Source organism: Lagenorhynchus albirostris, chromosome 7 (genome assembly GCF_949774975.1).
Source record: "Lagenorhynchus albirostris chromosome 7, mLagAlb1.1, whole genome shotgun sequence".
In the NCBI taxonomy this organism is placed as follows: Eukaryota; Metazoa; Chordata; class Mammalia; order Artiodactyla; family Delphinidae; genus Lagenorhynchus; species Lagenorhynchus albirostris.
This window is the reverse complement of record NC_083101.1, coordinates 26,039,169-26,059,709: the sequence shown is the minus strand read 5'-3', so window position 1 is coordinate 26,059,709 and position 20,541 is coordinate 26,039,169. Positions and strand designations below refer to the sequence as shown.

The 20,541-nt window shown below is 43.0% G+C and overlaps 1 protein-coding gene across 1 annotated transcript in view; it reads right to left on the bottom strand.

Annotated features, from left to right (window-relative positions):
* Positions 1-529: 529 nt before the first annotated feature.
* Positions 530-20,541, bottom strand: part of LOC132522598 (large ribosomal subunit protein uL23-like) — a 46,492-nt gene continuing 26,480 nt past the window's right edge. Inside the window, exon 3 of the mRNA XM_060153187.1 lies at positions 530-798. Coding sequence (XP_060009170.1) covers positions 538-798 — 261 coding nt within the window. The 3' untranslated portion in view covers positions 530-537. The remainder of the gene's footprint in view (positions 799-20,541) is intronic.

Here is a 20,541-nt window from a genome sequence, read left to right as displayed (position 1 = left end):
TAAGAGGGAAGCAGAGAAAGATTAGAAACAGACCAAAGAAGACAAGGCCTTGTGAAGATGGAGGCAGAGATTGGAATAATGTGGCCACAAGCCCAGGAATGCCAGCAGGCAGCAGATACTGGAAGAGTCAGGGAAGCAGATTCTCCCCTAGGGCCTTCAGAAGGAGTGTGGCCCTACTGACTTTGATTTTGCCCCAGTGACACAAATTTCAGACTTCAGACCTACAGAACTGTGAGAGAGTACATTTCTGTTGTTTTTAATCAGCATGTTTGTGGCAATTTGTTACAGTAGCCACAGGCAACTAATATACCCACTAAGATAGGTGGGATGAAAAGTGGTGTCGTGTCCCTCTCACAAATGAAAACCCAGAGACAGGAATATTTATAACATTTTGCCAAACTTTCATGACTTCTAGGGCAGCACACCTGCCCCACTCCTGCTTTCCTCAGTGGGAGTAGGGCAGATGGCTTTCCCCAGGCTTCCTTTTTTTTTTTTAGCAAAAACTTTTATATTTAGAATTGGCCAGCCGGACTCAGTTTAGATGATCCCAATTTTGTTGGCAATATCCAAAGCGTCATAGTCAGGAGCCAGTCGAACATATTCCTTCTTCTCTCCATCAGGCCTGATCAGGGTGATGACCTTAGCCAGGTCAATATCATAGGGCTTCTTCACAGCCTGTTTAATTTGGTGCTTGTTGGCCTTGACATCCACAATGAACACCATTGTGTTGTTGTCTTCTATTTTCTTCACGACTGACTCAGTGGTGAGGGGGAACTTGATGATGGCATAGTGGTCAACCTTAGCCAGGCTCCTCAGAGCCCTGTTCTCAACTAGGCCTTGATCTTGGCCCCCATCCTGTCTTCAGTCTGCCTACCCAGTCTTAGTAAGAATCCTGCTAAGTCAGTTTACCGAGAATCCCCCCACCCTTGATATCTGATCACTCAGATACCCCCACCCTTGGTATCTGATAAAGTTCCCCATTCCCCACCTTTGATGTCTAGGTTCTTGGCCTTCCTTTAGCAAGAATCCTAATAGGTCAGTTTAGCAAGAGTTCCCCTACCCTTGATGTCTCTTCTTAGTAATTTTTATCCACTGACCCCTTCATTCTGCTCCTTGGCTATCAATCCCCATTTGTTCTTGTATTCAAAGTTGAGCTTGATCTTTCTCCTCTATTGCAATAGAGTTCACCCTTATTGTACAAGCCTTGAATAAAGTCTTCCTTACCATTTTAACAAATGTCAGAATACTTTTTTTCTTTAACAGATGTGGCACTGCTGGTATATCAACTATTGGCTTCCAAAAGTTAGGGAACTTTAAACGGCTCTCCCTTCCAAATATAAAGATTGCTGCTGTCACTAAAAATGTTGCACAGGATTAGGACAAAGAGGAAATATCCCTACTCTCTTTGGAGATACTTGTCTTTGAGTTGAAACCATTGTAATTTTTGTATTACAAAGAAGATATAAGTAAGCTAAACCTTTCATATCTTTTCTCTTTCCTCCTCCCTTCTTTCCTTCCTTCCTTTCACTCACTTATTCATTCATTCATTCAGGAAGCATTTACTGAGCCGTGACTATGCACAAGGCTACATGCTCTGTGCCTTAGGGTTAGAAACATGTAGACATTGTAGTCATTGCCCTCAAAGAAGAAAAGAAACCACAGTAAGACTCTGAGCTGCTGCCATGTTATCTGTCACCATTTTTACGTGTATTGTCACATTTAATCCATCCACATGACCAGAGAAATAGCTGTTATTTTTCTTTTTTTTTTTCTTTTTCTAACAGATAATAAAACTGAGTCTTAAAGAAACTGAGCAACTTATTCAAGACCACGCAGCTACTGAGCTTTGGAGGTAGCTCTCAAAAACAGATGTCAGGGGCTCCCCTGGTGGCGCAGAGGTTGAGAGTCCACCTGCCGATGCGGGAGACACAGGTTCGTGCCCTATCCGGGAGGATCCCACATGCCGCGGAGCAGCTGGGCCCGTGAGCCATGGCCGCTAAGCCTGCGTGTCCGGAGCCTGTGCTCCGCAACGGGAGAGGCCACAGCAGTGAGAGGCCCGCGTACCGCAAAAGGGAAAGAGAAAAAAAAAAAAAAAAAGATGTCAGACATCAAAATCTGTGCCTTTTTTTCTCTCACTGTGATATATAACAATTAAGATATACACCCACATAACTATGATACAAGGTAAAGAAGAATAACTTTGCTGCCCTAGAAGAAATAAATACTCTTGGAATTCAAAGAATTATAAAATGTAGAAAGGAAAAAAAAATACTGTGTGTCTAGTGTTTGCTAGGCATTTTACTTTGCATATCCATGTGCATAATCTTTTCATTTTATTGTGGTAACAACACTTAATGTGAGATCTACCCTTTTAACAAATCTTTAGGTGTACAACAGTATTGTTGACTACGGGCACAATGTTGTACAGCAGATCTCTACAAGTTATTCACCTTGCATAACTGAAACTTTTTGCCCATTAGGAACAACTGTCCGTTTTCCCTTCCCCTCGGCCCCTGGCAACCGCCATTCTACTTCTGTGCATAGTCTTGTTCAATCCTTTCAACAACCCTGTGAAGAGAGACATCCCACTTTCAGCAAGAGAGACCGGGGAAATCTTCAAGGAAAAGGTAATGCCAGTCTGGGCTTCGGAAGATGAGGAGAGCAGAGCATGCGCAACTAGAGAGAAGACATGTTCAAAGGGAAGAAACGGGGTGCTCTAGAAAAGGAGGGTATGTTCTCAAAGCAGCTGCTGGTGAAACTGGCTGGAGCAGAAAGAACACAACAGGAAGGAACAAAAGGCAGAGGGCCTACAAGGCCATGCTCAAGTGTTTGGCCCTTGTTTGGTGAGCCATGGGAGCTCTTGACCTGGAGGCCAGAGCTGAACTTTGGGAAATATGTGGTGTGAGGGTTGAATTGAAAAGGATGGAGGGAAAACCCGGGGTCAAGAGAACAGGTGGGAGGCTATAAATAACCTAATGAGCGGTTTATCTCCTAATGCAGAGAGGCTGGGTAGGAGGGACAGGAGAAGCACATAGTGAGACGAAAGTACACATCATTTTTCAAAAACGGCATTAAAGAGAGGAAAAACTGTGGCTCAGGATAAATAGTTCTCTTCCGGAACAGAGGTAGCAGTGGGCCTATGATGCTTTCATTTAAACCTATATTTGTTAGATGGCAAGGGCGGCAGCTGGCCAGCAGTAAATTGCCCCTTATCTCTAGATCCAGGCCATTTCACTCCTCTGCCCAGAGTCTGAATAATAAATATTCTATTTTTCCAAAGAAAACAATGTCATTGAATGAGGCAGAAATATCAGAAATAGGACGGTTTGATTTTTATGGACAGAGTTTCATATGATATATCAGAACTCATCTGTTTCTTTCCCAGTTGACCCAGAGCCCAAATACCTGACCTTAGAAAGTCATTTTCTTCCTCTTTTCAGTACAGTTTAGAAACATCAAAGTGTTTTTAGAACTGGAGAGACAAACCTAGGAATGAAGCTTGCAGCAAAGAAAGGATAATCGATCTATTCAAAGGACCAGAGTTCTCCTGATAAGACTGAATGGGAACAGCTGGAAGTGGGCCAGCAAAGGCTACAGATTAGGCAGTGATGGGAAAGGGAACTAATTTATTGGTACCCGTTTCTCTTCAGATACTGAGCTTGGTGAATTTAACAATGAACAAGATGATCCCTGCCCTCAAGGTGCTCACAGACATAGAAAAATCCCCATACAGCGTGAGGTGAGCACCAATATGGGAGCAGAGGTTTGGGGACCCAGGGAAATTTCCCAGAGACCTGAGTAAATACACATGATCCAAGGCTCAGAACATCAGGCCTCCTTAATCAATGTCTCCTAAACGTCCACATCACACGTACTGATTTCAAACTATATCACAAAGGTATAGTAATTAAAGTAGTATGGTACAGGCATAAAAATAGATACACAGACCAATGGAACAGATCCAACAGCCCAGAAATAAACCTTTGCATATACGATCAACTAATATTTGACAAGGGAGCCAAGAATACTCAATGGGGAAAGGATAATCTTGTCAACAAATGGTGCTAGGAAGACTGGATAATCACATGAAGAAGACTGAAATTGGACCCCTATCTTACACCACTCACAAAAATCAACTTGAAATGGATTACAGACTTAAAACATAAGACCTGAAACCATAAAACTCCTAAAGAAAGCATAGGGGAGAAGCTCCTTGACATTTGTCTTGGCAGTGATTTTTTGGATTTGACTCCAAAAGCGAAGGCACCAAAAGTTAAAATAAACAAGTGGGACTACATCACACTATAAAACTTCTGTGCAGCAAAAGAAACAACAAAATGAGAAGTGCTATTACAAAATGGGATGGACTGTCTTGAGAGGATGTACATCCTCTTCTTTCTGCAGACGTTCAAACACAGGTGGGATGAGCACTGGGCAGGGGCATGGCAGAGGGGCTCAAAATAGCAGGAGGTCATTTAGAATAGATGACTTCAAGCTTCCTTCCAAGCCTGACATTCTGTGACTCCACATTGAAGGTTCACGCTAGATTTGCTCCAATGCACTCTTGATCCCTACAGAGCTCCCTGCCCAGAATCATGCTATGAGGAATGGTAAGTGGCATCTTGGATGGGCCAGGCCCAGGGCTAGCTGGAGATAAGTAAATAAACACATAAATATATAAAATCATAATAGTGCCAAACATTTATGTATGATACGCCTTCAATCCACTCATGGAATGTAATCCGATGGCAACTTTATTTCTGTTTCCCTTCAAATTGTATTCAGTGGGCTAAAAACTCAGGCAATCTCGTGATATTTGGATCAATTTCTGATCAAAAGTCTGACAACCACTTTGAGCTGCAAACACAGTATAAACCCTGAGATTACAAAGACCAGCCTCCTGTAATACTAATCAAAGCTGCCTCCTCATTTGAAGGAAAGACTTTCCCCTACTTCCCAGGGAGGGCGGGGACTGGAGGAAGGGGAAGGAGTGTGGTAGCTCCTCCCCCTGCCAAGACTCCCCTCCCCCAGCTTGTCAACGGCAGTTTCTGATCCCCTCAAGGTTGGGGTAGGGAAAGATCAGGTGGGGATAGGGGGTAGGAAAAAAAGTAAGAGTGGCAGGAATGTTTTACCTGCCTATCATAAGCAGGTTAGGCCCTGGAGATGGACTGATATTAAAGTTGTTTTCTGGGGCAGTTCACTGATGAGCTCTCACAGGCCATGCCCTTGACCCAGGCAAAAGCCCTCTGGTCTACCATTGCTCACTCTCTCCTCTACCTCTAGGAATCCAGAAGCACGACTTCGACTTAGCCTCTACTGAAGGGCACTTCTCTCACCTTGGTGACTCTATTGGACAGCACACCAGATGACCCCACCCAGAGTTGCCAGATAAACCATCTTGTCTTTGCCCAAAACCTAGGAGTGAAGACCGATCTCCAAGCAGGAGCAGTTCTCTCTACAAAGCAAAGTAGGTCCTTTGCTTTGCTGCTACATCAGCTAATAGACCAGGTTTCATCCTCTGACATCCTGGGTGGGCACAGTGGTGTGGGACCAGACAACAGGCCTGTGTGTTTCCCTAACTGCTCTCTGGTCCCAGTGAAACTCCTCTCCCTTGACAAGATGAGGGGGGAAGCTCCCTTCAACCCTTTTCCTTGGATGGGGTAGGAGGACTCACCGCACAGCCACAACTCTCCAGGGAAATCCTCATAAATTTCTCTAATTTTCCACTCTTCTAACCTTATTATATCCTTGATATGGCTGGGGGTTTGGTGAGCTGTGTTTTCCAACTTCTCTGTAATTTCTGCACATGGCCTAGACTCTCCTTTACATTGTATGGTATTGCATCAATTGAAACTTCCAATACAACATCCTGTTTAATTTTCAGTGACCAAATCGGTAAGAAACTATAGAATTTATTTATAGCTATCTAAGTGCTTGATGCTCCAAAGCAAATCCCTTGTAAGAGAACAAAGAATGCAGGTGAGGTCTGAAGCCCCTTGCTTCCCACTCATGAATCTCTGCCTCTTCTATTCCCCAAACCCAAGGGTAGGATGTTAATCACTGCTGTGCAAAGAAAAACCACAGTGAACCACAACTACCAGAGGAAGTGGAGCTAGTCAAAGCACTAAAAGGACCATATTTGATCCCAAACCTAGTGCTGAGTATTCCAGGCACCTTTTTGTGGGACGAGAACAGTAGACAAGGTCAGGTTGTCATTGGGGAGAAATTAAATCCAACTGGAGATGGCCAAGTCTCCTCCAACACAGTAGAGAAAGACCCAATCATTCAACCAATCCTTGGAGTAGGAAGTAAAAGAGGAAGGTGCAGGAGAGCCTATCATGCATAGATTCAAGAAGTAAAAGAGAAAGAGGATGGCTTGGTCCCTGCCCCTGAGTAATCCAGAGCTTCCCAGTGGGCCAAGCTGCGGTGCCATGAATGGGTTCCAGATGTGCCACAAGGCCTTAAACCCCCAAGCCTTTGGGGGCTGCAGGAAACCCCAGACAGGTCAACTCTGGTCATGAGCAGCCTTATTTGGGGCTCTACAGAGGGGGGTTCCAGATAAGCAGGACCTGTCTGTTCCTCCCACAGTCCCTACAGGCAGAAGTGTACTGAGCACCACTGAGCATGAATGGTCAGCCTCAACGTTCTGAGCAGAGCTAAGCAGGAGCCCTTCGACGTGGACAGTCATGCCAGCAACTAAGCATGGAGCCCAGACTGCCCATCATGGACAAGTGGCCCATGGAGCTTCTGGGGGAGTTTGTATTCTTGGTGCCCAAGGAGCATGGTGCATAGCCCAGGGTGCCATGTGTCTATGTTGAGAGAAGGTAGACCAGGAAGGTTGAGCTCCTGGTGGTGGCCTTCCCATACATTTGGGACTTCTGCCCATTTGTAATTGATGTGTCCTGTCAATGATGACTGCTCTCGTGATGTGTAAGAGTTTTGCACATTAATATTTGGAAGTACTAGATGTGAAAAAGTTCTATTATATTTAAAAACATTTGCGTTATCACAAGAAATTTCAATATTAAGTTTGTCAATAAAAGGATGGGCTGCTATAGTCCCTAAATATAATTTCAAGTACTACAAATTTTGAGACAGTTGTAAAACAATGGTTAAATAACTTTTTATGACCTCCTCATGCAAAGTTTCTAATTGATGGTGAATAACCAAAATTTGAAGAGATTGTTATTAAAGACTTTTGATCAGGAATTGAGTTCAGCCATTTCAAGCATCAAACTTGATATTAAAAAGTTACATTTCTGGAAGCAAACTCATTTATTTTCTCATTTTGAAAATTGACAATGCTCAATTTGGATGTTTTTATGCAAACCTAATATCCAATATCTTTCTCAATTTAAAATTTTTCTTGTAATTCCATGATGTAAAAAAAATGATTTTTTTTCACCTTGCCCCACATAGGTGCCCCTGGAACCCCTTCAGTCTACCCACAATGTGCTGTAAGAATATTGCCATCTTCTGTATGAGCCACGACACAGAGGTAATCCTTGAGTTTGAGCACATGGTCTAATAATCAGATTAGGTAAGGGCTCCTTCTAACACTCTCTTGAGCTGGGTGAGGAAGCTTAGAGGGAAATTTTCTAACGAGGAAATTGCTTTGACGTACATATTTTTAAGTTTGCATGCTCTATCAAGAACATATCCATTGTGAATAGTGTGTCAAAGGTGTTTCCTAAAACACTGATCCTCAACTATGGATCTCAGCTCTCCAAATTGCTGCATGAACCCCATCTTGGGAGCATTGTTCATGGCTACCTCCTTCCTCAGGATTCTCCCTCCCGTGGGAAGACAGAGAACAATCTGGGCTCTTCACTCTCCCAGGTGTTTCATATTACCAATCCACGTTTTCTTATTTGGTCGTTTGGCCACCTCAAAGAAACAAAACCAATTTAATCTAAGTCTAGCATACTCTTTGGCTAATTTTACTATTTTCATTATTTTATCTTTAAAATATTTTCTCTATTCTTTTAACTTATTTGTAATATTTTATCTGTTTTCTCCTAGTCCTTCCCCATTGTGGAGTGGGAAGATTGGAGAGATGAAGGTGTGACTCACATAAGTGACCCAGGTCAGAGGACAATGTGTAGTCAGGCCCAGGCCTCAGGAAACCTTGCTGAGTTTCTCCCACGCCCTCATTCATTGTTCACCTGCTATGTACTAGGCACACACATATGCTATCGCTAGTCAGTACAAGGACCCTGCAGTACAGGTATTAGTAGGTCCAACGTACAGATAAGGACACAAAGGCTCAAAGTGACTTAGCAATTGCCCAAGGATACATCTCTAGTGAGTGCGTTAGTGTCAGGAGTTACAGTAAGATCTGTTTGATTTTGAACCTGTGCTCTTTGTACGCTGACAGTGCTTCTCAAACTTCAATATGCTCACAAGGACTTCCCTGGTGGTGCAGTGGTTAAGAGCCGCCTGCCAATGCAGGGGACATGGGTTTGAGCCCTGGTCCGGGAAGATCCCACGTGCTGCGGAGCAACTAAGCCCATGTGCCACAACTACTGAGCCTGTGCCCTAGAGCCCACGTGCCACAACTACTGAGCCCATGCACCTAGAGCCCGTGCTCCGCAACAAGAGAAGCCACCGCAATGAGAAGCCCGAGCACCGCAACCAAGATTAGCCCCTGCTCGCAGCAACTAGAGGAAGCCTGCGCACAGCAACAAAGACCCAATGATGCCAAAAATAAATAAATAAATATATTAAAAACATATATATGCTCATAGGTCACCTGGGTGTCTTAAAATGCAGGTTGGATAGGTCTGGTGTGGGGCCCCAAGAATCTGCGTTTCTAACAAGCTCGTAGGTGAGGCAGATGCTGCTCCTTGACCTCACTTGAGTTAAAATCTGCCCATAGGCTTAGCCAGGCCCCTCTGGGTACGCCAGCATCAGGGAGACACCCCAGACAGAGCTGTCGAGGTTATCATTTACAGCTGATTTCTCCCTCTTTCGCTCACTGGCTTTTGATCAGGGTTCCAATGGATGGCTAGCAAAAGCTAATTACAATCCCAACTAATTCACTGTGTCAGTTGTTATTCATTAACAAATTATGTTCCTGACAAACTGCTCTAGTGTGGTACCCTAAGTACTGTAATTAAAATCTTAGAAAGTTGCATGTGGGCCTAATTGATTTCCTTAATGTATTACTCAGACTAAACATTCCATTATTTCCTGTCTTGATGTTTATGAAGGGGTGGAACTGCCGCTGCCACCCAGGCAGCAGATAGATGGGCTCTGGCTTAATGGGGAGCTTGGCTGCTCTTGGGGACTGCCCACTTCCCCAGCAAATGACAGTGGGGACTGCTCTCCACCAGAAATATTCACGGAGAAAGGGATGGAGAGTAATTTGACTTGTGTCTATAATTAATTTGTGTCCTTGGATTTCCGGACTTTGGGGATGTTATAATGATTCCCTAGTGTACCGATGGAGAAACAGAGAGATGCTCCCCGAGGCTGTCATGGCCGCATGTCAAATAGCCTCTCCCTTTTAGCACTGAGCACCACAGGGCAGAATTGGAGAGGAAGCTGGAGACAATGTTTATATTCCATCTAAAGGTGTGTCTGATGCAGACAAGTCCAAGTGCATTTGGCAAATTTGGAATGTTACAGACAGCCAATATCCATACTGCAGGCCATTGAATTAGACTACATGTACTCATTCATTCATGTTTTCAATAGCCTCTTAATGAATACCTAGGATGGGCCAGGCCCAGAGCTAGCTGGAGATAAATAAATAAATACATAAAATCATAATAGTGCCAAACATTTATGTATGATACGCCAGGCACTGTTCTAGGAACTTTAAACATATTAATTCATGTAATTCTTGCTCAGCTCCTGTGAAGTAGGTATACTTATTAGCCTTGTTTTACAAATGAGAAAACAAGCAACAGAGAAAGTGACGAACTTGCCTAAGGCCACACTGCCAGGATTCAGATCTGAACAGTCTGGCTCTGACTTCTTGTTTGAACCCCTGAACTATACTGCTTCTCTTCAGTATAAAAATAATAATTAACAAGGACTTAGTGTGTCCTCATGAATAACTCTAGACTCACAAAAACCCTAAAATGGGGTAGGTACTGTCATTATTCCCATTTCACAACTGAAGACACTGAGGCATAGAAAGGTTGCTTAACTGCCCCAAGGTCTCACGGCTGCTAAGGGGCAGAGTCAGAATTTGGGCCCAGCCCAGGACCACAGCCTATATTCTTAATCTCTATGCATCTTAGATAAAACTAGCAGAGATCTGAGAAATCATATGGGGGTTGGGAGCCTGCATAGGTCAGCCAATTTAAATAATTAAACTCCAGGTGGCCCTGCCCTAGATTTCCAGTGGATGAAAGTACAGAGCTGGATGTGAAGGCAGATGGTCCGGTGCCTAGGGCTGCCCCTGACCTCTATTATCACGCCTCTTGACACTATTCCCCTGCCCTCCGCCTTACTCACTCAGCATCCAGCACAACAGGGGTGGACCACACGTGTCTAAGGATAAACACATTTCTAAGGAAATGTGTTGCATTATTTGCTGCACACTACGTTATGTACTTAATTTTGGAACTTCACTTTCATTTTTTATGAAGGCAGACATCAAAAACTGCAAACTATAAAAGACAGATGTTTCTTACATCTTCCTGATTTTGAAAAAAAAAAAGGTGTCAGTTGTGAGGTCTTTGGAAGAACTAGACTATTTTGTTTGCTGGAACAGGAGACTGGGCTTTTCCATAGGTTATTTCTCACACTGCAGCGATGTGCTCAATGAGGACTCCCATTACCCACCCACTGCCCTAAGTGTGAAGTGCTTCCTTAGTACTTTCAAGCTCTCCCCTCAGTTCTGGAACCATAGCTTGACATGACTCATCCCCGCTACCCTCTGAGTCACTTCCTGTGTCACTGGTTCACAGGCTCCCTCATCGTAAATTGCATTGTTTCTGCTTCTTTCAGACAAGTGCCTTTGCGTACACCCTAACCCAGAGTCAAATAATCTACACCCCATAGATCATTTGACTCCCACACTTCTGCTCCAGGAATCACAAATTCCTTTCCCTCTGGTTTCTCTGACTATGTGCCATCCTTGCGGAGCTCCTTCTCTCAGCAGTTTCCGCTCATTATTAGGCATGTTTTCCTCTCAGTAAACTGATTGTATATCCTTCCATTGGACTATCCCACCAGTAGAACAAACTGGCTTTTCATTCATCCCTTTTAACACATCATGTTCTCCAACTATCTTTAATGCACATATATACATATATTTATATTTTAATATAAGCAGCCAATACTGTAAATTTTTGTCATATTACTAAGTTCAAAGAAATTTGAGTTTAAGTTCAAAGAATCATGTAGACATATATGCATCCCTGCAAACTCCATTTTTCACTTCTTATGCAGGACCTTGGAGCATTGATGACTTAGCTAATAGAAATGCTGTCGAAAGCTAAAAGTCGCTCCTTGGGGTAGTGCTACCTTTCTCTAAGAAAGTCCTTAAAAACACTTGACAGAACTCGGTTGCCGATGACAGATTTTCCCCTCTGCACTAGTTACCATTTGCAAGCAGAGAAGGAGGCAATGCAATCATCAGAAAAGCTTCAACCATTCTTTTCAATTTATTTGATATAAAGGAAAACATCTGGTTTAGGGTATGTGTTCAGAATACAGACTATCTGTGAGGCAGGCATGATGCCGGTACCTAGGAAAGACAGAGTCTCTTTTTTCTTTGCTGGAACTGCCATTGGGAGGTTGCTGGCAGCTTCTAGCTTGGGGAGGCTGAGAAAGCTCTCAGAATTTCTGGAACCGATTCCTTTTGTTTTTGGAAAATTACCAGGATTGGTTCCGTAGTTATATAAATATAAAGCAAGTCCCCACCCTTTGTCCTTGGCCACCGCAGTGAAGTCACCATAAATCTGAATGCTGATGCTGCAGATCCAGATGCCAAGCATTCTGTCCAGTGATGTAAGTGGGTATCTTCAGCCAGAACCATGCCCTTGAAGAGGGTGAGAAATGTTTTGCCTAAATGTGAATCTAGAGCAGGACCACTGGTATTTAAAGAGTAAATTAACACCAACCTTGTGAAATGTATTTTCAACTATTTGAGTGTTTTCAACTTTTCTGATTTAAAAAAAAGACATTTAAAAAGATATTTTATATTTTACATAGTATTCCAGTGAACATATGCCACAAATCTAACAAATAAGTTTCATAAAGCAACACCTGTCCTTATTATGCAGAATGCTGATATTTCCATATATTCTTTGCCATTGTTTTTGATGGTGGTCATGTCCCACTGAATTCATTTTAGGACCTGTTAATGGGTCGCAATTTGCAGTTTGAAACACATCCAACTATTGGGTCCAGTGGTCAATCTGTGGAATCCAAGAGATTGGGGGCCTTAGACTTTGAGGTTTGGGGACCTATAATGATGACAGCATTTTACTTCAGAACACTTCAACATAGATAGGGAGACTTTATATATGTGCCTGTTAGTTTCAGTTTTAACTCTATGGGTAGCTGGGGCAGGCAGCTAGCATTCTGATATAAAGTCCATCCACCAGTGCCCCTGCTGTCTGTATCTCAATCAATAGTCATACACAGCTTTGTTAATTTGCACATGGAATGTAAAAAATTGGTTTTTATTGTGGAAAATGGGGTCCTGTTGATCAGCATAACAGATACCAGAAATGGGCTCCTTTTAGCGAAATTAAAAGGATTTTTTGTCAAATATATTTCAATTTAAAAACGTAAAAAAAAAGAACATTTATAGTAAAGATGTTTCTAAGAATGTTAAAAAAAAAGTGTTCTTAATATGTGGACTAGTTTAAATATCTCTACCCTCTCTACACGAGCAGGGTGTCAGAATCCAGAGAGCCGGGCAGCCTACAACCCTTGGAAGACTTAATTGCTAAAGGTCCCATATGCAACACCGGTGTGTGGCCATCGATGTGGAATGTCCTTGTTGTTGGATATTGACGGAAAGGGTGACAGAATCCTGCCTCTGCGGTCTTGGCTTTTGTCTCCAGTGAACAGAAGTTTATGCAAGTTCATCAGACCATCCAAAAGGCCAGACAGAGGCTGTGACTTCGTCAAGCTTCCAGAATGACAGTGTGAGCTGCTTTGTGCCTGCTTGTTAGGGAACGTCTGCTGTGTGGCAGTCGTGGTCTGAGACTTGCTTTCAGTATAACACAGTGGTGAGTTACATGAGAGTAGCAAATTGTCCCCCACCTCAAACTTTTTTGGGTTACCATGTATTCTTTCACGTATATTAAAAAAAAAATGAGCTGTGTTACCAAATTGATTAAATCCAGTTCATACGCCCCTTCGGCTCTTGCAAATCTATACAGAGATCAAGGCATCCCGGAGAAGCAGGTCACCTCAGGGGTGAATGGCTGACAAACACGACCAGAGAACAGATATGTAGAGCATGTGAGTGTCCTCTTGACGCCCAGAATTCAGTTGGTAGAAAAACTCAGCAGAGGAAGGATCTTCAAAGGATGAGGACTTAGGGTCATTTTACTTTAGATCATAAAAGGAAATATGACCTTCTTTGGTAATCAGAGGCTAGTGAGGCCTGGAAATCCTTAAGTCACCTTTGGAACCACGGTCTATAACAAGAAGGATTTTGTTCATGTTCCACTCTATTTAAATGTTGGTGTTTTCACTGTGAAGTTCATTTTCTCAGGATAATATGGTGGGAGGAAAAGTGGCAGGACTCCCATTTGCGCCTAAGATACATCCACTGCTGAGTTTCAGACCATCCTGATGAGCCAAAGAAGGGGACAGGCCATAACGGAACAACCACTGAGGAAGGGGCTTTCTGAATTATGGGGTTATTTGGGAATAGCGAGTGGAGGTTTGAAAAGGGTCCAAGAGCAATGAAGATGAAAGACTTGGGATCCTCCTTGTACATCACTCCCTGGCCCAGCCCATGAACTATGGGTCTGATTAGATCTCTCAGGGCTGCAGGCAGAAACAAAAGGAGACATGAGAATATTGCTCCCAGTGTATTAGACCCGGGGAATTAAGTGTAGCCCAGATGGGAAGAAGGATCTTCTCTTCATTGCTGTTTGGATCCAACATAGAGAAGATTCAAGGGAGTGCAGAGCCACTTGGGAGCTACAGAGCTGGGGTCTGCACCTTGGGTATCACTTGGAGAACAGACAGTGCTGTCACCCAATGCCCTGGGATCAGTGACAGTACTGGAATATGGCCACTGAGGGGCTTTTCCATTGGTGCACATTGATTATGTAAGCCAGAGAAAAAGAATTTGAGATCAGTGTCTGTAGCCTCATGCAGTTTGGGGCAAAGACAAAAAATTTTGGTCATTACCCATGCTGAGCTCCACTGTACCTATTTATGCAGGTAAGACCTGAGGAAACTTGAATTAAATTTAGGACTCTCATTAGAATTGTGGTGATTCTGGGTTCTCCTTCAAAAATAGAGCCTGAGACAAGGTCTTGTGTGCGAGCAGTTTATTTGGGAAATGATCCGGAAAAGTGAGGCCAAGAGGGAATGGCAATACCAGAGTATATTATCAAGTTGGTCACTCTGAGTTACTAGGGCTTGACCCAGTAAGACCCTCTGAGAAGCCATGTAGAATATGCCTCATTTATCCACCAGCTCCCATCCCCCATTAGAAAAGAGATGCCCATTGGCTTTAACTCCCCCGCCCTTTCGGGTTCCACGTGCCTGAGTGGGTTTCCGTAGCCATCTCACGGCGCAGCATTAGAGAAGTCCCAGGGCAGGAAGACATGATGCAGATGAAGTGAGGCGCTGTCAGAATGTTTGCACAAAGCTAGTTGCTACAACACCAGCTGGAGTAAAACGTGGGCTGAGAAACCTCGAGGATGTGCAGTGGCACACACACAGTGATACGGTACATCTCTTGCATGGCTCAGATCCACTCTCGTCCGACGTTAGTCCCATTCATCAGACAGCCTTCAGTGTGACGGCTTTCTACAGTCTCTACAAAAGACTTACAGGAGGCTTCCTGGAAAAAGCTATAGTCGCTCCTGATACAACCGGCATTGCAGGAAGGGGTTCCATAGAGTCAATCTGCTACCAGATGCCTGGCCAATACTTTCCCCATACCTTCACAAGAAACGGAAATTCTCAATTATGCGAATTGCAATTCAGTTTCAAGTAATAGATAACTGACCCAAAGTGGTTTAAACTAAAAAGGGAATTTATTGGCTCATCTAACTGAGCCGTCCAGGAGTAGATCTGGATTCAGATAGGGCTGGATGCAAAATATATGTGGTACTGTTGCCATAGAACAGAAGGAACTGATGCAAGGCAGGAAAAAAAACAGGTGTATATTACATCAACATTTTTAAATTTTGCCAATACAATAAATGAAAAAAATAGCATTTTTATTTGCATTTCCCCAACTACTGCTGGTCTAGTGGTTGAAGTGGAATTTGAACACAAGTCAGTTGACCCAGAAATTCATTTTTTTTTTACCAATATCCTACACTATATCTTTCACATCAGCTCCATTTAGAATCCTGAACTAGAAAAAGGCAGGAAAGAAAACACTGTCTATAAGATCTAAGAAGATGACAAAATATTTAGAAATTCTGCCTGGGAAAATTTAATGGAAATGGGGATTTTCTCACTGTTAAATTTGTAAAGGCTATGAAATAATGTAACTTCTCAAGAACATTTAAGGGTTTAACTGTTGCCTTTTATTGACAGAGAATCATGAAAAGATTCTGACCAGCTGGCAGAAGAGGAAAGGAATTAGCCAGAGGGAATCAGTTTAGTCATAACAATTACATTTCTCAATAGAAAAGGTATAACACAGGGATGGGTATAGTAGACACACGTTGTCTGTCTACCCTGCATCCTCCCCTGGTCATGTGGTCCTAACGCAACTGTGAATAGTGATGCCACCCTACCCTCAACTCAAGAGTGGTCATGCAGCCCAGGCTGACGAATGAATATGCTCATCCTTCTGGTCATGGTGAATGGTTCAAAGATGGGCATGTGATATAAGCAGAGTGATGATTAGTGAAGTAGAAATAGAAAGCATATAACATATTTAAGGAGATTTAAGGATCTATACCCAGGCCACAAAAAAAGAGAGAAAGGAAGACGAAAGCAGAAAATAAAATACAAGTAATACAGTTACCACGTGATTTCTGTAGTATGTAACAGAATGCGTATGCAATAGTGCAATTTTCTTTACTAGTCCAGCAAGGCAAATCTAAGCGGAGTCCTCCCCAAGACTTTTCTGCCAGAGTAACCAGAATACCTCTTTTTCATTGGGGTTGATAACCTGGCATCTAAAATCAGCATTATCCCTGAATTTCCAAATTTTCTGAGCCAATAAATTTCCTATTTTGCCTGAGTTGACTTGTTCAGATTTCTGTTTTCCAACAAGAAGTTTTCGACCAATATACTAGCTCACTCTCAAAGCTGTTACAGCTCCTTCTTCTGAGTCTGTTTATGTGAGAGGCTTCGTGTGTGGAAGGACGATGGCCAGTCGACACCTTTAGACACCGGTCCCTTCACCAGGTCCCATGGAGAGTGTAATGGAAAGAAAAAGGAATGCAGGGAAGTGTGAGTCTCACTTCAGATTCCGGAAAGTGCATTCGTTCCCCCCACATTCCTTAAATATGATTCCAGAACCCGTAGGCGAAGGATATTTAAGTGATTTACAGTGTGTAAGCTATAATCCTTTTTCCTTTGTCGCATGGGAAATGAAAAGTTGATTCCTATGTACAATCATTTAAACAAAACAGATTCTGGACCGAGTGTCAGCTGTTATGTTATCAGCCAATACTGCACTTTTTAAACAGTCCTTCCTACAACTCGTCCATTAGAGCCAATTGATAAATCAGGATGTGAGTTGGAAGCAAGGCTGTGATGAATAAAGACTAACTGCAGCCCAATTAAAGCCTTTCTGAGGAACTTTGTAATGTGGGGTTTCAAAGGAACAAAAAAAGGAGTTGAACTGAGTCTCTGACCCAAAGGTGCTTAAGTTCCCTGGAGAAGGGGAGGGACATCAAACCACAAGAAGAATGGCCACCTTTTGTGGAGCTGCTTCTCCATGCTAGGCACGCTGCCTGCTTTATCCCACTTGATCCTCACAACTATTTTATAAAAGAGGCATTTTTAATCCATGGATATTCACACGGAGAAACAGAGGCTCACAGAAATCAAGGTTTGCCCAAGGTTGTATATTTGGTCCACGGAGGATCTAGGAGTCAAGCTCAGTTCGAGCTTGTCCAAGGCCTGTGCTCTTCCCAAAAGCCTGTATTTTTTCCACAGCATTATGTGCCCATGTATAGCTGTGTTTATTAACAGTTTTGCATTTAAGGCATTCCTTCCAGAACTAAACTTCTAGTTAAGACCTCTGAAGGAATCAAATCACACCCACAGTTATTACAGTATTGCTTGGTCTTCTTTTCTAGAAGGATGCTCTTCTAGAGGAATTGTTTACTGCCTTGAAATGCTCTCTTATAAAATCTCAGTTCAAAGGCTGTGTGTGTCCCAGTAAAAAAAAAAAAAAGCTTTTAAATCTTTTGCCACCGGCTTAAATAGTGCATTATTGTCACTCACGAGTCATATCCTAATCTATGGTAAATCACACGATATACTCAATTTGTATTATAGCTAGTGCCCTAATTATATGTATCCTTAACTGTTTATACAATCGTGATGGAATCAATTCTATTAATTTTGCAGTACCCACAAATTTCCCCTCTTACCCAGTCTGCCAAAGAGATCCTGTAGTTAATTATCTGCTCTGTTCTCCTCCTTAGGAGACACGAGAATATGAAAAAATTCCTCTAATTATTTTGTGCTTATTTGTGCCTCTATAAATCCAACCCTTCTCCAGAACTGAAGCACCTGGGACACAGCTTCTATAGCGCTGCACGACAACACCTGTGAAAAGCTAGCAGTACACCAGGTACAGAATCACACATGCCTGGCGGCGTGGCAAGGTGGGATGATTCCTGGAGCCTGACCATCCCTTATGTGCTCTTCACAGCATTATCAGGGGGATTACATGAAATAATGTACATGAACATCCCTTCTTAACTACAAAACACTGTGCAAATGTGAGCTGTCCTAAACAGGTGGTGTGTGCAATGGAGATTACCTTTTGCCAGGGGGTAAGCATTTCAGTTTATATAACACTTTTCATTCCAGGAGCCCCAAACCCTTGTGAATATTATCCTAAGAAATATCACTTGAAATAAAGTGCACATAAATAAACAGAGTCTAACAAACGGAGACACCAATTATGATGACAATGATGAAGGTCTTAAAAAAGATCGTCAATATTTTGACAAGTCAACTCTCAAGGATGCTGCCACTGTAATCACAACACCTTCTGAGGGGAAAAATCAATTCTCAACATTAAAGTTTCCCATCAGTGTTGACTGTTTGGGTGAGGGGGGAGGACGAGGGGAACAGAAGTGGGAAAACATTTTAAAACGTGAATTTTATTTCCCATAGCAGTATACATCAGAAAACTGAAATGTAAATCCGCGACTCTTTCAAGAGTTTCTTTTTGTTTTCCGATGGTAAAGGGGGAAAAAATAAACTGTCATTATCAGAATGATCAAATGCAGGGAGAAAAGAGGCAGAGGTAAGGAAAGCACCAATTACAGTGCTGCCAATCTGTGTGCATTAGGCTCCTTCCAAACAACAGTGCAAATGGATCAGAGGATCTGGGGAGGGGATGGTGCGGGTAGGGAAGGGAGAGCTGCCAAAATACAAGAGGGAGGCGGAGAGAAATTGCCCCCTGGCGCTCTGGCAGCAGCTTAATCAGCCAGAGCCCCTACATTCCCAGGCACCGATTCCACTGTGTGTGTTCACTCGCGGATTTGGCTTCTGCCTCAGTCTCTTTGTTTGGGTAGCTAGGCATGAAAAAGAATCATCGGCAACCAGAGCTCCACTCAATTCCCAGTTCCTCTCTGGAAACTCTCTGTCCACTTAATTCCCAGTTCCTCTCTGGAAACTCTCTGTCCACTTAATTCCCAGTTCCTCTCTGGAAACTCTCTGTCCACTTAATTCCCAGTTCCTCTCTGGAAACTCTCTGTCCACTTAATTCCCAGTTCCTCTCTGGAAACTCTCTGTTGGCATCGTGTAATGTTCTGTGTAAAAGGCCAGGCTTTGGCAGGGCAGAAGAGAAATTTCAGACCCTCCATCAGGATCCTCATGGATAAAGCTAAGTCATTCTTGGAAACTGACAGAAGAATCTGCACCTCTGGAATAATGTGTCGCCCCGGCATCTCACTGTTCTTGACAGTGACAAATAGGAACCCCTGACAAATGTTCCTCCCTCTCCTAGCATATGCAATGGCGGCACAGCTGTTTTCTCACTATAAAAAGACAGTTACTCCTCTCTCACTCCAGACTATAGCAAAAGTTCAACTTACACTAGTGATTGAACTACCATGTGTCATATGAAGAAATACAAAAGAAATTCACCAGGAGATGCTCTAAGATTTCTAATCATTTTACCCACTTTCCAGTACCTAAATTTGAGCATGATGTTCACAAGTTTTTGAATGAGCAAAAACCAAGAAATCTGGATAGATATTGCATTACCTGCTCTTTTCAGAAATCTTCATGCAGGGTAATTTTAATCCCTGCCTTTTGTCCCCATGGGTCAGGGAAGCCACTTTGTCTTATTATAACTGCTTCGATTTGTATCAAGTACCTGTTGGGTTCAAGATACATTGAAGAGTGCTCTGAGAGACATAAGAAAAACTGGAAGAAAGAATAAGTGAATAGACTTCCAGTAAACATGAAAGATTATACACATAAATTTGCCTTTCCCTTCCCAAACCCCTCTAAAATGACAGTAAAAATTAAAAGAAAAAGAAAACATGAACCTACAAAAACAAAGAAAAGAGAAAAGGAGATGACAGCAGATTATAGACAGCCACAATATTTTGGAAATGGAAACCCAAGGAGGGAAAGGAAAGGAGGTACGGGAGGAGGACTTAACCAGAAACACACCAGTTCATGCCTCAGAATCCCCAGAAAGTCTCAGGATTTGAGGATGCCAGGTGCCTCCCAAGGAAGAAATGCTGAGTGGGTTTGAAAGCAGGACAACTGACCGCAAGTTTTGTAAGGAGTGAGCAATCCCTCCAACCCCTCACCAGCCCTTTGTGGCCAGGCAGCCACAATCCCTGCCCCAGTGGAACCTCAGCGCTGTCCCCCGGACATGTCGTGCAGAGGTGTCTGGACTTGGGAACATCAGACACAGCTGACAACGGAGTGAGGCACCACAATTAAATAAGGAGACTGTGTGATAAATCACACAATAAACAGGCAGTCCAACCAAATCCATCCCCTCCTTCATGGTAGTTCTCAGAAATATTGCCATTTAAGCTTCAGACTGCAGACAAGACAGGAGTTCCCTGGTGGCCTAATGGTTGGGATTCCGGGCTTTCACTGACGTGGCCCAGGTTCACTCCCTGGTCAGGGAACTGAGATCCCACAAGCCATGCAGCGCAGCCAAAAATAAAATAAAAATAAAAAAACAGAACTACCAATAACCAAAAGGAT